We start from the raw sequence: 14,028 nt of genomic DNA, 5'->3' as shown, positions 1-14,028 counted from the left end.
TCTTGTTCTGAAGTATTCGGCAAAATATAAAATATTTCTTTATGTAATCAATATTTCTTATTTTTAAGTAAATTAAATGAAAATTTAATAGCAATATATTGAATACAGAAAAAAAATATCGTTCAGTAATTCATAATTCTTTTAGGAATCAAAAACCCCTTAGGAGAAAGGAATCCGGTTAAAATTTTCAAAAAGTAAACGTATAAAACTAAAGTAATTAAGTAACTGGAGGTGAATTAAAATAAAAAATGCTGCAATAGTACATAAATTTTGAAAGTTAAACACTCAGATGAGTAAAATGGACTAGTCTACTCTGCTTTTATTAAACAAACTGTTTAAATAGCAATAAGTACGTAGAACCAGTACTTACAATTTTGTGGCTGGAATTAAAATTAATAGGAATGGGAATGTTACCTAAAACCTGTGAAGAAATAATTTTTTTAGCAATAGCCAAGCCAAATGAAAACCTTTGTTATACATATTTCCACAGTTAAAGTAACGATTTTCTTATGTATTGTAAATAAACGTACGATAATTTACAATGTTGGACTTATGATCAAGAATTAATGAAATGTAAGTAAAAAAAATCATTTTCCATGATCAGGTCTTAAGTTACGGAAAACCTACATGTTAAATCCTATAAAAATATTTGTTTACATAATAATAAATTGTCAAACACATGTCCTACATTTCGATAGAACGTATAACATAAATACAGTATTTTGCTCTTGAACTGATTAATTTTTCTCTTGGTATGGAGTGAATTGTATCGGAATAATATCATTTCCTATTTATATTATATTATACATTTCTCTATGTATATGAATAAGAAAATGATTGAAACGTAAAGTGAACAAGATAATAATATATTGGAAATAACAAATATAAACAAAAAAGAGAGACATAAAAATGCTTACGTTCTAGCCAAGGCCCGTCTTTGGCGTGGAGCCATTTGGCGACAGACATAAAAATTAATCCATTGGAATACATAAATTGCATTTAAATATTTTTATTTGTACATTCAATATTTTTTTATTAACTTTTTTGATTATTTGTTATCTGTGGTAATTTTAGTTACTCAAAGTAACTCATTTGTAGGAGACAGTCTTTAATTTTAAAGAAATAAAAAAAGTAAAATAAATGTAATTAAAGATAACGGTATTTTTCGTAATTCAATTCGTTCACATATTAAGCAATTTTACAATTAATTATAGTAAGAATAATAAAATTTATTATTTTCATAAACACTTCAAGTTCCTTCCAAACATGAAGTTCTGAAACTTGTCATAATCACTTCTGTCATAAAGTTATGATAGTTCATACATTCATTAACGATGTGCTTCCGGCTAGACATTTAACCTGAAATGAGATCGTAGAGCCATAGTTTATTTTATTTTCCAATCAAATTAATTAAATTTAATCTCTATTACCTATTATAAAGTATTTGAATTTATATTATTAGTTTACCTGAGAATGTAATTTTGCATCGATGATATTTGATGAGCCGTCTGGAAATTCCATCTAGAAACACAATACATTTATTACACTCGTATATTACAAAATAAAACAATTTTTCTTTTAATTTTGTTAATGTACCAATTCGTGTCAATTAATTATTTTAAAAATTAAGCCTGATATTCTCATGTTCAAAAAAATTTCAATGGTTTGAGGTGAAATTACTGTAACCGCTGTTTATTACTGAAGGCATTTCAGATGGAGAGATAAAGCTTTCAATACATATATCGATTCCTTCCTTTTGATATCAGAGGTACCCTGAATTGGGTTCTTCTCAGGGGTCCAGAGAAATGACGCAAAGATTCTAAAAGCCTCCCAGTGTGTGCCAGCTTATTTTTAAGGTCTCTTAAATCGAAATAAATGATGAATAAAATATATACGAGTTTATTATTATTAATATATACGAAAGAATTTAATGCTTTTCCAGTTGTATTACCTTACTTCTAAGTAATATTGTCTGATTGGCCACTGGTCATTGGCTAATGGACAACCAATATGCTTTACGACCGGGCAGGAGCACTGAGGATGCCATACTAATGGTAATGGATCCTTCCTCTAGTTCATGCAAATATATAGTAGGGATTTTTCTGGACATATCCGGGGCATTTAATTATTTATCGTGGTCTTCTGCCCTCTTTCAGATGAGGAAACGTAAATGTACACGAAATAAATTAGAAGTGCTCTCAAGGTTTTTCATCCATCGGACTGTTCCTCTGAGTGATAGCGGCTCGGAGGTTCGTAAGAACCTAACTAAAGGATGCCCTCAGGGCAGGGTTCTGAGTCCCTTTCTTTGGATTATTGAATTCGATTCCGTGTTGCGTTTGAGATTGCCATATGATCGTCGTGTCATCGCGTATGCTGACGACGCGCTGCTACTGATTGAAGGGGATTTGCGTAACGAGGTGGAGTTCCGAATTTCTCATGCTTGTGAGACACTCCGGCTGTGGAGTCTCCAACATAAGATAATTTTCAGCCCAGAGTAAACCACAATTATGTTGCTTAAGAGTCGATTGGCGGCTTCCCGACGAATCCGGGTTCGGATGGTTGGTCTCCCCATTCGGTACGTTACGGCTCAAAAGTACCTGGGTGTTATTTTTGATGAGAATTTTCGGTTCAAGGAACATCTACAAAATGTAGGAATAAAGACCGCTGATGCTTTATGGAATCCGTAAAATCATTCATCCCTATTGGGGGTTGAATTACCGTACCAAGCGTATCCTTCACAAAGGTGTCAGTAAGACTATTATGCTATATGCTGCATCTGTCTGGGCTCACTGCTTGGCTTTAAAGGTGTTTCGGGGGCATTTTGGTGTGGGCCCAGCGACTTCTCTTGCTGGCTGTTATAGGCGGTTATAGAACAATCTCGCGGGAGGCAGCCTGTATTATAGCCGGAGTCTATCTTGGATAATGAGCGTAAGGAACGCTACATTTCCAACGTAAATAACCTATTGACGTCAGACCGAAAGCAGGAGGTTAAAGACCGGGGCCTTGCATTTTGGCAGACCACGTGGGACGAATCCCCCACAGGCTGCTACACGCATGGTATATTTGCTATAGTGTCTGATTTTGGTGCGATTAGATGGGTCTCCCCTAATCGGTGTATCACAAGGTTTCTCTCCGAGCATGGTGCCTTTCAGGCGAATTTGTCTAGGTGTCGTTTGGCGAATTCGAGTCAATGCCCGGATCCCGGGATACAGTGGATCACGTCCTCTATGACTGTCCTGGATATGAGGCCGAACGTTTACGAGTGTTTAGGGAACTTGAGAGAATTCATTCCTTTATGGATATCCGTTTCAACTGGATTATCCGCGAGGAGTGGTCTATAGTGGCTGGTTTTCTTCGCCCCCTTGCGGTCTGTAGGTCTACAGAGGTATTTTAATCGAGGTATTTGATCATGGTAGGATCCGGGGTGGCTAGGGTTCCGGTTTAGGCATTGGATTGGTTGGACGTAGGCGCATTGGCACGGTTATATTGATGTTGTTTGTGATTCAATTTAGGGTTCCCACTTGCGGGAGTGGCTGCGCTGCCGAGGAAGGGTAGCCCGTGCGACCGGGGCGTGGCTTCATTCCGTCGATGGCCGTCTCTAATTGTGACTTTGTAATGCCGCGCGAGACTCCATGATGTGACCGGGTGGGAGTGCGGGGTTTGTCCCCGGCTCCTGCGCGGACCGGGGTGAGGTTATGTTCCCCTTGTTAGGGGACCTAATTTGGTCGACTTATTTGGGTGTAGGTCTGAATTTCTATGTTGCGTAAAACATAATTTTGATTGGTATGAGTGTAGCACTGATTTAAATTACAATTCGCTCGTTTTCTGAGACATTCACAAAATCGACAAGTTGCTTGAAAGACTGGTTGTGGAACGGTTCTGGCAAAACATCATTATGAACTCATTTCTAAATCGAGGCCAATACGGCTTCATGAAAGGGATTGGCACCAAGGATTGCATCTTGAATGCTCTGGCCAAGTTGAAAAGCGCCGACTGTAAATATGTTTTGGCAATTTTTTTTGACATAGAAGCAGCATTTCCTTTCTTGTGTTGCAATGTTCTCGTAGCCCTGCAGGTCATGGTAAGCTTGTGATGCACAAGCTTAGGAGAATTGCTCGGAAGGATTACGGGCTGTCGATCCGTCATTTGTTCATGGTGTACCGAGATGTCATCGAAAGTATGACCTCTTATGCTGCGTCCGTTTGGGCGGATAGGTTGAAAAGAAATCGAGCACTTATTAAAAATTTAAGGACTGTCCAGCGCAGACCCTTAATCGTATTCACTGGCGTGTTTAAAACAACCTCCTACGAGGCTACCACCATACTGAGAAAGGCTCTCCCAATCGATTTAATTGTGAAAGTTCTGGCGGCCATGTGGAAATTGTGGAGAGGCAGGGAGGCCGAGGTATTTGGGATGCGGTTTCGAGCCGGGCCTGTACCGGAGCGGAAAGGTGATCTCAATGCACCGATGCCAAATTTCGAACAGTTATCCATCTCTCGCCTGGTGAGGAGACTTTACAGCCTCGCCATGGAAGCATGGCAGCAAGAATGGCACGCCACGACTAAGGGAAGGTCATTATATAGATTTATGCAGTGTCTTGGGGTTGTTATGCCTCTCCGTTTTTACGGACAACGGGATTTCGATTGCTCTCCAACCATGTAAATTTAAAACAAAATTTGTTTCGGTTCCACCTGCAGCTGTAGTCTGCGGGGAGGTCCAGTCGAACGAACACATGATGTTCGACTGCCCAGCTCTTGGGAGGGGGGCAGAACACAGGCCACCCGGGAATTTAGAGGTCAAGGGGAAAATTGGCCATTCATAAGCGGCGAGTCATTGTGGCGTGAGCCGCATTGTCAGACCGTGTCGGATTTCCGTCCTTGATGCCGTTGCTTTGTTCAACCAGCATCAGTAGTTTAAGGGATATAAGACTCCTACCGCTAGCCGTAGGAAGCTACTCTCGAGAAATGGCTGGCTATCGGTCAAATATAGCTCCAAGCGCGCTATAATATGGGGGACAGCTATTTGCTGGCATTCAGCGAGCTAGGCGTAGCAGCAAATTGCTGCCCTGTTTTCGGTGGTTCAAAAAAATTTGGGGGTTCCTAAAATGTTCCGTCCAAAAACGAGGTCGGAAGAAAATAAAATTTGGTGGGGTGACCAAAATTTCGGGGATTATCGGATCGATGGTGATCCGGGGGGAAAGGGTAAAGGAAAGGGATAGGGAGATAGCTAGGAAATATAAATCCCCTTATAAAAGCTTGCCGAATTTCGGAAATATTCGTTCTAGAGTGAAAATACGAAAACTTTTCAAGGAAGCACGGGCTCCGGCTTCCTTTCCGAAAATTTCCTGTCTACAAAAAACTAACGAAATTCTCGCTGTATTCCTCCTATCCACTAGATTTGGCAAACCCACAAATGTGACTGCCCGCAGCGAACACGGGCAGCCGGAGACCTTAAATATTATCCTGTTACTCTATGCACCTCTTCGCCACTACTGGATCGATTAAGTGCAATACGTACAGTGCGTACGTCAAGAAACCACGAATTACTGCTTTCTTAAAAGAAGGTGAGTAGGAGTAAGGGCGTTACCCATTACTCGTTACGGGGACTTACGACTAGGAGTCGTTGTCACTTTATCAGTTGGTTGGTATCATCCGGTGCATTGGTGAACCGAATTCAACTTGGTATTGCTCAACTTAGGAGAAACCTAGAGCGGTTGCGACGCATAAAGCAGAGGTTGAGAGTGGCTGGCGGTGAAGAATATGAAGAGGCTACCAGGAATTATGTCAATGGGAGACGCATTTGAACTACGAGATTAAAAAGTCAAAAGAGATGAAATGGCCGGAATTATGTGATGAACTCGACGCGGATCTGTGGGAGCGAGCCTATCGAATTACAATGAAGCGGTTTGGTAGGCGATTACCCGTCCTCACGGAAGAGTCTGCTTCTAGACAGATATCTAAACTCTTCAATAGGGAGGAGAGTAGTTACACCGAAATCGTAGAATGTAATCATAAGAGATTAACACAGGGGGAAGTAGTCAAAGCGATTAATCTGCGGCGAGATCGCAAGAGCCCCGGACCTGATGGAATATTGGCTGCGGTCTTAAAAGGTCTAGTAAATAAAGTGCCCTGGGATCTGACCGACACTACTAATTTCGGTCTTGAGACCAAAAGCTTTCCCAAGTGTTGAAAGGATTCAAGGTTGGTCTTCCTACCAAAATCTGCTGAAAACGTACCTAATGTTGATTATAGACCACTATGTTTAATTAACAACTTGGGGAAGGCCGTGGAAAGGATGCTAGCGTCTCGTATGATTGAGGAGCTTAATGCGGGAGCTGGCATTTATACAAGTATTCTGAAAAGGCGGTCCACGGTGCAGGCTATTTAGATAGTGGTTAGCTGGGCTGTTACGGAAAGAAGGGGTACCTGGAGGACCAGGATAAACCCACGATCATTATGAGGATAACTGACATGTAAATGAAGTGTAGTCTTGTACAGACTCAGGCTGACCATTCCTGAAGTGTGGTTATTTGAACCCCACCAAATTACACCAATATCCACTGATTATTATTCAAATCCGTACAAAAGCAACTAAATTTTACTTGGATTTAAACCTGAGAACCTTCGAGTTCGAAAATCAGCTACTGAACAACTGATTTTCGACATTATTTACAATAGTAATTTACGATACTAAACGATATTATTTGATATTAAATCTAATTAATTTGATATTTAATCAAATCAGATTTAAATACATGTTTATTTACTTAATAAGCTTTGATTTATGCTACCTCCTCAACACTTAAATTACCCAGTTATAATAACGTTGATACCATTTTATTTTATTATGATTAACTGGAATAAAAAGCTACATAGATAAGTAATTCTTTACCACCAGTCAAGTTATCAGATTTCTTGCGAACATATTATTTTTAAATTGAAAATATAAACACATCACCCATAACAACTACAGTTCTGCTAGTTCCAGAGTGATGTAGTGATTACGTATATACTTGATTCATTCTCCAGAAGGGTTGATCATGTTTCAAAATGGTCTGAGAATTACTTTTTTATTAATTACTAACAGAAGGGAGAGAATTAGTAACATATTAAAAAGGTAAATTACTCTTGTGTACGGTAAGAGAAAGTATGAGATATTTGATCACATTTCTCCTCGTTATAAGACTCGAAATAACTCAGCTTGATATCCCCATTCTAATATTGCATTTTAACTCGAAAATAATTCATATAAATTTCATACAAATAAACTGTAACCTAATGGACTGTGAGAGATAGTTAACATTTTAGCAAATCATTTTTAAAAATAACCGATTTACAGTGATTTAGGAAAAAGACTCAAATCCGATTATAGTTCATTTTGACTAGATTTGGATGTCTGTATAAGGAATCTAATTTGGCTATTTGAATTGATTTAATGACTCTGCATCAAGAACAGTTAGCTTGAGAACAAAATAAACTATAAATAATGCCATCAGGCATATGCCTAACAAAGTATGTTATTATTATGATATTCTTTAGTTTCTTTATTTCATATTAATTAAAGCTAACTGAAAATTTATATCCAAAAGATGTTGTATCTAAATGCTAAGTTGTTTCACCTGCGATAAGTTACTATACTGTAGAAAATGTTGAATATTAATTTAACTATCTTTTAATAATACAATTTGAATGATATTATCCTTACAGTATCTTCTACATTCTAAATACTACATACAAATAAAATCATTTTTTTTAATATTAGGACTTTCTCTATGCTATTGTAAGGTTTCTTAATATTAATACTAATTTATATGAAAATGTAGAATTTTTTATTTTGGTACGTATTTAGATATGTAAGTATAACTAAAAGGTGGCACGTGTTTCAAAATGAAAGTAGGTAAGAAGACTAAATAGCGAAAACTGGGTTAGGTACTTCAAAAAATAAACGGGAACACAGTTCCTAACACTTTGTCATTAGAATATTAATAAAAACTACTAAAGAAACAGTCTACAACGGTGTACATTTAATCAGGTTTATTCTTATTGCAAAAAAACATGTTGCATTTCTGACCCAGAGAGATTTATGATAATACTAAAGTAATAATAACGAAATATCGCCAAAGTGAATTACTAATATTAGTTGTTAAATAAAATAAGTTGTACTATTTTAAAACCATAAATTCTTTATTGCGTGGAAACTGTTATTTGTTTTAAATTAATAAATTATTATTTTAAAATTTAATTACTAATAAAAAAATTATGTATTAAACATTTTTATACAAATTATTTATTTGACAACCGGGCCTTAGTGCTAAAACTCGTCATCGAAAATCAGTTGTTTAACAGCTGATTTTCGAATTTGAAGGCTCCGAGATTTAAATCCTAGTAAACGTTAGTTTCTTTTATACGGATATTAATACTAGACAGTGGATACCAATATAATTTGGTGTTGGGGTTCAATTAATCACACGTTAGGAATGATCAGTCTATAAAAGACTACATCTCATTTACATGTCATACCTATCATCTCCATCTCATTGGCCATGAGTGAGATTACTGATCGTTCATTAGTTGAAAAGATTGCAACGTAAATATTAGGAAAATATAAACACACACACACACACATATATATATATATATATATATATATATATATATATATAAATTATTTATTTGTAAATTCTTAGAATGGGCGATTTTGAAAATAATGTAATTTTGTGTAGTTAATTAAGTAATTTGATAGCACATTAATGGCGAATTAATTTCAGTCTATGTTATATCTCCCATAATTATAATAGCTTCGATTTTATAAAAAAATAAAATAATATATATATATACACACACACACACACATACTAAAGGATTAATTTAAACTAAGCAGTTGTAATGCTTAAATTATGACTTTAAAAAATGATCCCATTTTTCCGAACAGTAAAACTAAAGTGATTTAAAAATGATAGTGATGCTATTGCGAATTGAAAAAATATACTTTATTAAAATATTCCAATGATTTATGATTTTTGATAAGTAATCTTTAGACCAGCCATCCGAATCACAATTACTCCGAAAGAAATAACATGACTTTATTTATTGATCCCTTAAAATGTATTCCAGTTATATCACAATTTTTATCAAGATAATTCTCATGAAAAAAAAACTATTAGCACAATTAGATTCTCTTCCCTAAAATTTCTTCCTCGGTTAAACCCATAAACACGTTTTTTTTTAATTTTTAAATTTGAATATTTTTAACTTTGACAGCAGTTATGTGTATTCTAATAAGATTAAAAAAATAATTGTGGCACTAGCGGATATTTGTCTCAAACAGTAAATAAAGTTTTTAAAATTTTTCCTTACCTATTCTAAGAATACAATCTTCAGTGTCAATTTTGTTTAGTGTTATCGATTTAGTTTTTTGTAATTCCTCTTAAGAGTACTTGTCATTCTTTTTTTAACATTATGATTAGGTGTTTCAGACCGATTAATGTTTTACGTAAATTAAATATTCTAAAACGTAAATATTTAAATACTGAAAAGACAGCTATAATTTTATTCAATAATTATAAAAAATTCAATATGCAAAAATAGATTAATTATTGTGAACAAAATTGATAATTTTTTATATTTAAATTAAACATGCAAATATTGATAGATTTTTATAATAGAATAATTCATTTTTATTTAAAAAAGCTTTATAGTATAATCATTATGGTTTTTTAGATTTTTATGTTTGTTGCTGCATATAGTATCTTATGATTGTCGTAAAAAGCTTTTCCGTAAAGTACCAAAAACAGAATATAAAATATTTGTTTCGTTTTCTTTTGGTACTTTACTTTAATATTATTTTTCTTCTTCACTTAAAATGAACTGTTTACATTTTACTTCGTTTGAAGAAAATTTTAATAAAAGATGTGTTTTATTTGGTAATACATACCACTGTTTGAGCTGCAACCAGAACAAAGGCCCATAGAGCTAGGTAGAGCGTTGTCATGAGAAAGTTGATCACCACTCGAGAAAAGAGTTCGATATATGATTGATGAATATAGACAAAACGACATTAGATGTCCACTCTATCTTAATGACTGTTAGTTATATGAAACGAGCTACTGGATGAGCCTCTGTCCGACCGTTGTTTCAATCCGGCCACCACGAAATAGCCAACTGATAACGGTACGCAAAGGACGACTCGCTCTCACCTAGTTGTGACTTTAAGTGAAACTTCAGTAACTGGTTGTATTAACTCTTTTACAAATGATGTTTCCTTTTCTACCAGAATTCCACGCCTCTTCTGTTTCATAATGACAACCAGTTTTAGTTTGTTTAATTTCAACTAATAATTTATAGCGTAAATAACTTCCAGAAGCTCTTTTCTATCAAAATAACTGAATTAATTCTTCGCCAAAGCCGCAAAAAATTTATAAGTATAGAAACATTATTTAATTTAAATAACTGAAAAAACTATGAATATTAAAAATGAAATTGTACGGCTTAAATTTCTAATTAAAGATAAATACTTCTCCAGTTTAGTTGTAATTTAAAGTGATTTTGCAAATTAAACTATTTACTCTGTTTCTATTAAAAATTTGTTGTTCTTTACTACCTAGTTTGATAACGTCTTGTATTTAAGAATAGCTCTTTTCTTTACTGTGTAGATTACTAGATTAAATGAGTAATTATTTAATATCATATTGTTCAAAATAAAGTGAGTATTTCAACAATATTCACAAGAAAATTGGGTCTTAAGAAACCATGATCTTATTAGACGGCATAAAATTTCAGATCTTTTGTGCAAGACAAATATTCATAAATCTAAACTTAATTTACATAAATATGAATGGAATTTTGAGAGTATACATTGTATGTTTATCTTATTTTATTTCGTAGCAGCAATTTGATTTTTCAAATACATCTTTTTGTAACCCATTTCATACGAGATTCATATGAAAAACATTTCTCGTACGATTTAATCATTTCTCATACCTTTAATAAAATTAAGAAATATAATATTGAATTTTCCTTTTTTTTTAATTTTGAAGTCTATATACACGATTACTATGAATAGTTTACCTTTATTTAATGATTAATTCACCACATAAGCTAGAAATTTGCACATGGAAATTGTACGGAAATTTTCTGCCAATGAAAAATTACTGTAACTTCACTGGTAGTTGAACAAAGGGCCTTTCGGATGAATGGCTAAAACGCTACCGTTCCATCATGGAGGTCAGCGATTTTCACTTATTCTAAGTGGATATCAGCAAAATGCTTTTTGAAAACAATACACTTATTTTCTTAAAAATTATCCTGTTACTAATTTTGGGTTTTTTGTGTCATCCAACCACTTTTCATAAAATCTTCATTTCTATCGTAAGTCACCTAAATTCAACTAATTATTTAAATATAGTAGGACTAATACACTAATAAATAGTTGAACAAATATTCTGAATTCGATACTATTGTTCAGATCCATTTGTTTTATTTGTCCTCTTGTTTAAATGTAAACATCTCATCTCCTGTCATCTTTTTTTTCTTATTTGTTAATGAACCAGCTGGTCTTAATCATTGTTAGAATTATTAATTGTATGAATTTTCACTTTCCTTTAAAATGTTGAAGAAGTAACATTACTAAATTCTATATCTATTCTTGCTAGACAGCATATTTAATATATATTTAAAAATATGAATTTATTGAAAGTATGAAATTATTTTACCATAATGTAATGATTAAGTCAATGTTAATTTAAAGTAAATAAAGGAAGTGGTTAACAATACTTGGTTATCCAGCAATTCAATTATTAACAATATAATTGTTGTTACATTTATTCATTGTAATTCAATTTCTAACAACAAAGCTAGATTATAAATACTGCCAGATTATTGAAGGAAAAATTATCAAATTAAGGATTGTCCAAACTTTTAAGAGTTCCTGGAATTTCTTGAGCCCAGACAGCACATCCTGGAAAATCTTAAAGTACTACATACTCACAATTCCGTATGAAAATGTTAAATGACAACATTACAATGCATTTAAATCTCATTGTAAACATCCTACTTCAAACATTAACAAGATTCATAAGCAACATAATGTTAGTTATTATTCTAGATTTAACTTTAAACATTGTTTTGTAAGCTCAATCATCACTTACAAAAATGCCATAAATTTTTTAATTTACCCAAAAATGAACAAATATTTATAAGTGAAAACATAATAATTGTCTCATATGTTTTCACAAAAGTCATAGTAACAGTCAGTGTTATTCAAATAACTTATGTAATTTATGTCAAACACACAACATACTCATTCATACTGATAAGATTAATGATTCTAAATTAAATAATGATAAATTTAAGAACAATGACTATTGTTCTCAATTAAACAAATGTTATTTTGTCTACTGCTATATGTAATATAGATAGTGTTTTTGGTCATTCTCATTTGTGTAGAGTCTTGTTAGACTCAGGCAGTCAATTAAACTTTTGAACGTATAAGTTTGTTCGCAAATTGGGACTTCAACTCAGTAAAGAAGATTTGGCTATTTCAGGCATAAATAATGCATTAGCCAAATGTGATTTTAGTATAATACTTACATTGCATTCATGACACAAAAACTTTTCATTCAAGATACATTGTGCTGTTTTCAGATATAACTAAAAACCTTGTATTACATACATTTGAAACTTCTCATTTTAATCTACTTGAAAAATCTATTCTTTGCAGATCCTAAATTTAATATATCAAATAATATTGATATTTTAATCAAAACCCAATTTTATTTACATCTTATTTTACCTTGAAAATTTATTTGAGATTCAAGATATCCTATTATTCACAAGTCTAAGCTAGGATATATTCTTAGCAGTTGGCTTCCTACTAAATTTAAACATAAAAATACTTTACATCCCTTTTTACAAGCAATAATAACTTGTATTATTCAACTATTTTTTTTTAATTTTTGGAAAATTCATGAAACTGATTCTGATTCAGTTAATGAATCTTCTACATGTGAAACACACTTCCAAATTAATACCACTAGGAACAATCAAGGCAGATTATTGTTTCATTACCACGTAAATTCGATAAACTTCAGCTAGGTGATTTTTTCATTAATGCTAAAAGTAGGTTCTTATATCTGGAACGAAGATCATGTAACAATTCTAATCTTAAAAGGGAATAATCCACCTTTATGCAAGATTAGGTCATGTCATTACTTAATTCTGACGAATTATTAACTAATGAATCAGATGTATATTACTTACCTCACCACCCAATATTTAAGTCCAAGACTAACTACTAAAATGCAAGTTGTCTTCGATGGCTCAACTAAAACCTCTAATGGCTTATCTCTTAATGATACACTATTAGTTGGGTCTGTTGTTCAACAGGATTTATTCTCAATAATACTTAGGTTTATAATTCATAGCTGTCATAAGTTGACCTGTGCACAAATTGTTTCCTGTTAGTATCTGATAATTAATTGAATATTTTTTATTTAAAAACAAAAAAAAAATACTTCACATGTTACTAACTGAGAATATTTTTTAAAATAATAATTTTATTGATTGATGTTATACTTTGTTATTGAAATTTACTGTATTTTATTAACGTGCTTTAAATTGTGATTTATATTATGGTTATAAATGGTATATATTGTTATTTTAATGTAATATTCTGTATATTTATATCTTACTCATATGCTCTTCTAGCATTTTTCTCTACAGACCAATTATTATACTACATTACATGTACATACATACTACACACAGACATATATCCAGACAACACAAACATGAACACACACACACACACACACACACACACAATCTTATCTTGTGTCACAAACAAGATATTTAAAGAAATCCTAGTCACTATAAGATTATAGGTACAAGTTTCCAAAAATATATATTTACGTATATTATTACAAGTTATTAATATTATTAGCATTGATTATTCTTATTATTGTTACACATTTGTGATTATCATATCAAGATTAATGAAATAATGAGCATTACAATTATCATTCTTATTATA

At 33.1% G+C, this 14,028-nt stretch overlaps 1 protein-coding gene across 2 annotated transcripts in view; it reads right to left on the bottom strand.

Moving 5' to 3' along the window:
• The window catches only part of LOC142318072 (trypsin-7-like), a 90,354-nt gene extending 80,160 nt beyond the window's left edge, over positions 1-10,194 (bottom strand). For both annotated transcript variants that reach the window (XM_075354594.1, XM_075354595.1), the window contains exons 1-2: positions 9,934-10,194; positions 1,468-1,521 (exon numbers count right to left, since the gene is read on the bottom strand). In XM_075354594.1, the coding sequence (XP_075210709.1) occupies positions 1,468-1,521; positions 9,934-9,990 (111 nt within the window). In that variant the 5' untranslated portion in view covers positions 9,991-10,194. The remainder of the gene's footprint in view (positions 1-1,467; positions 1,522-9,933) is intronic.
• Positions 10,195-14,028: the final 3,834 nt, after the last annotated feature.

Source organism: Lycorma delicatula, chromosome 1, assembly GCF_047948215.1.
Source record: "Lycorma delicatula isolate Av1 chromosome 1, ASM4794821v1, whole genome shotgun sequence".
In the NCBI taxonomy this organism is placed as follows: domain Eukaryota; kingdom Metazoa; phylum Arthropoda; class Insecta; order Hemiptera; family Fulgoridae; genus Lycorma; species Lycorma delicatula.
The sequence above is the reverse complement of the archived record's forward strand: the minus strand, read 5'-3'. Positions and strand labels throughout refer to the sequence as shown.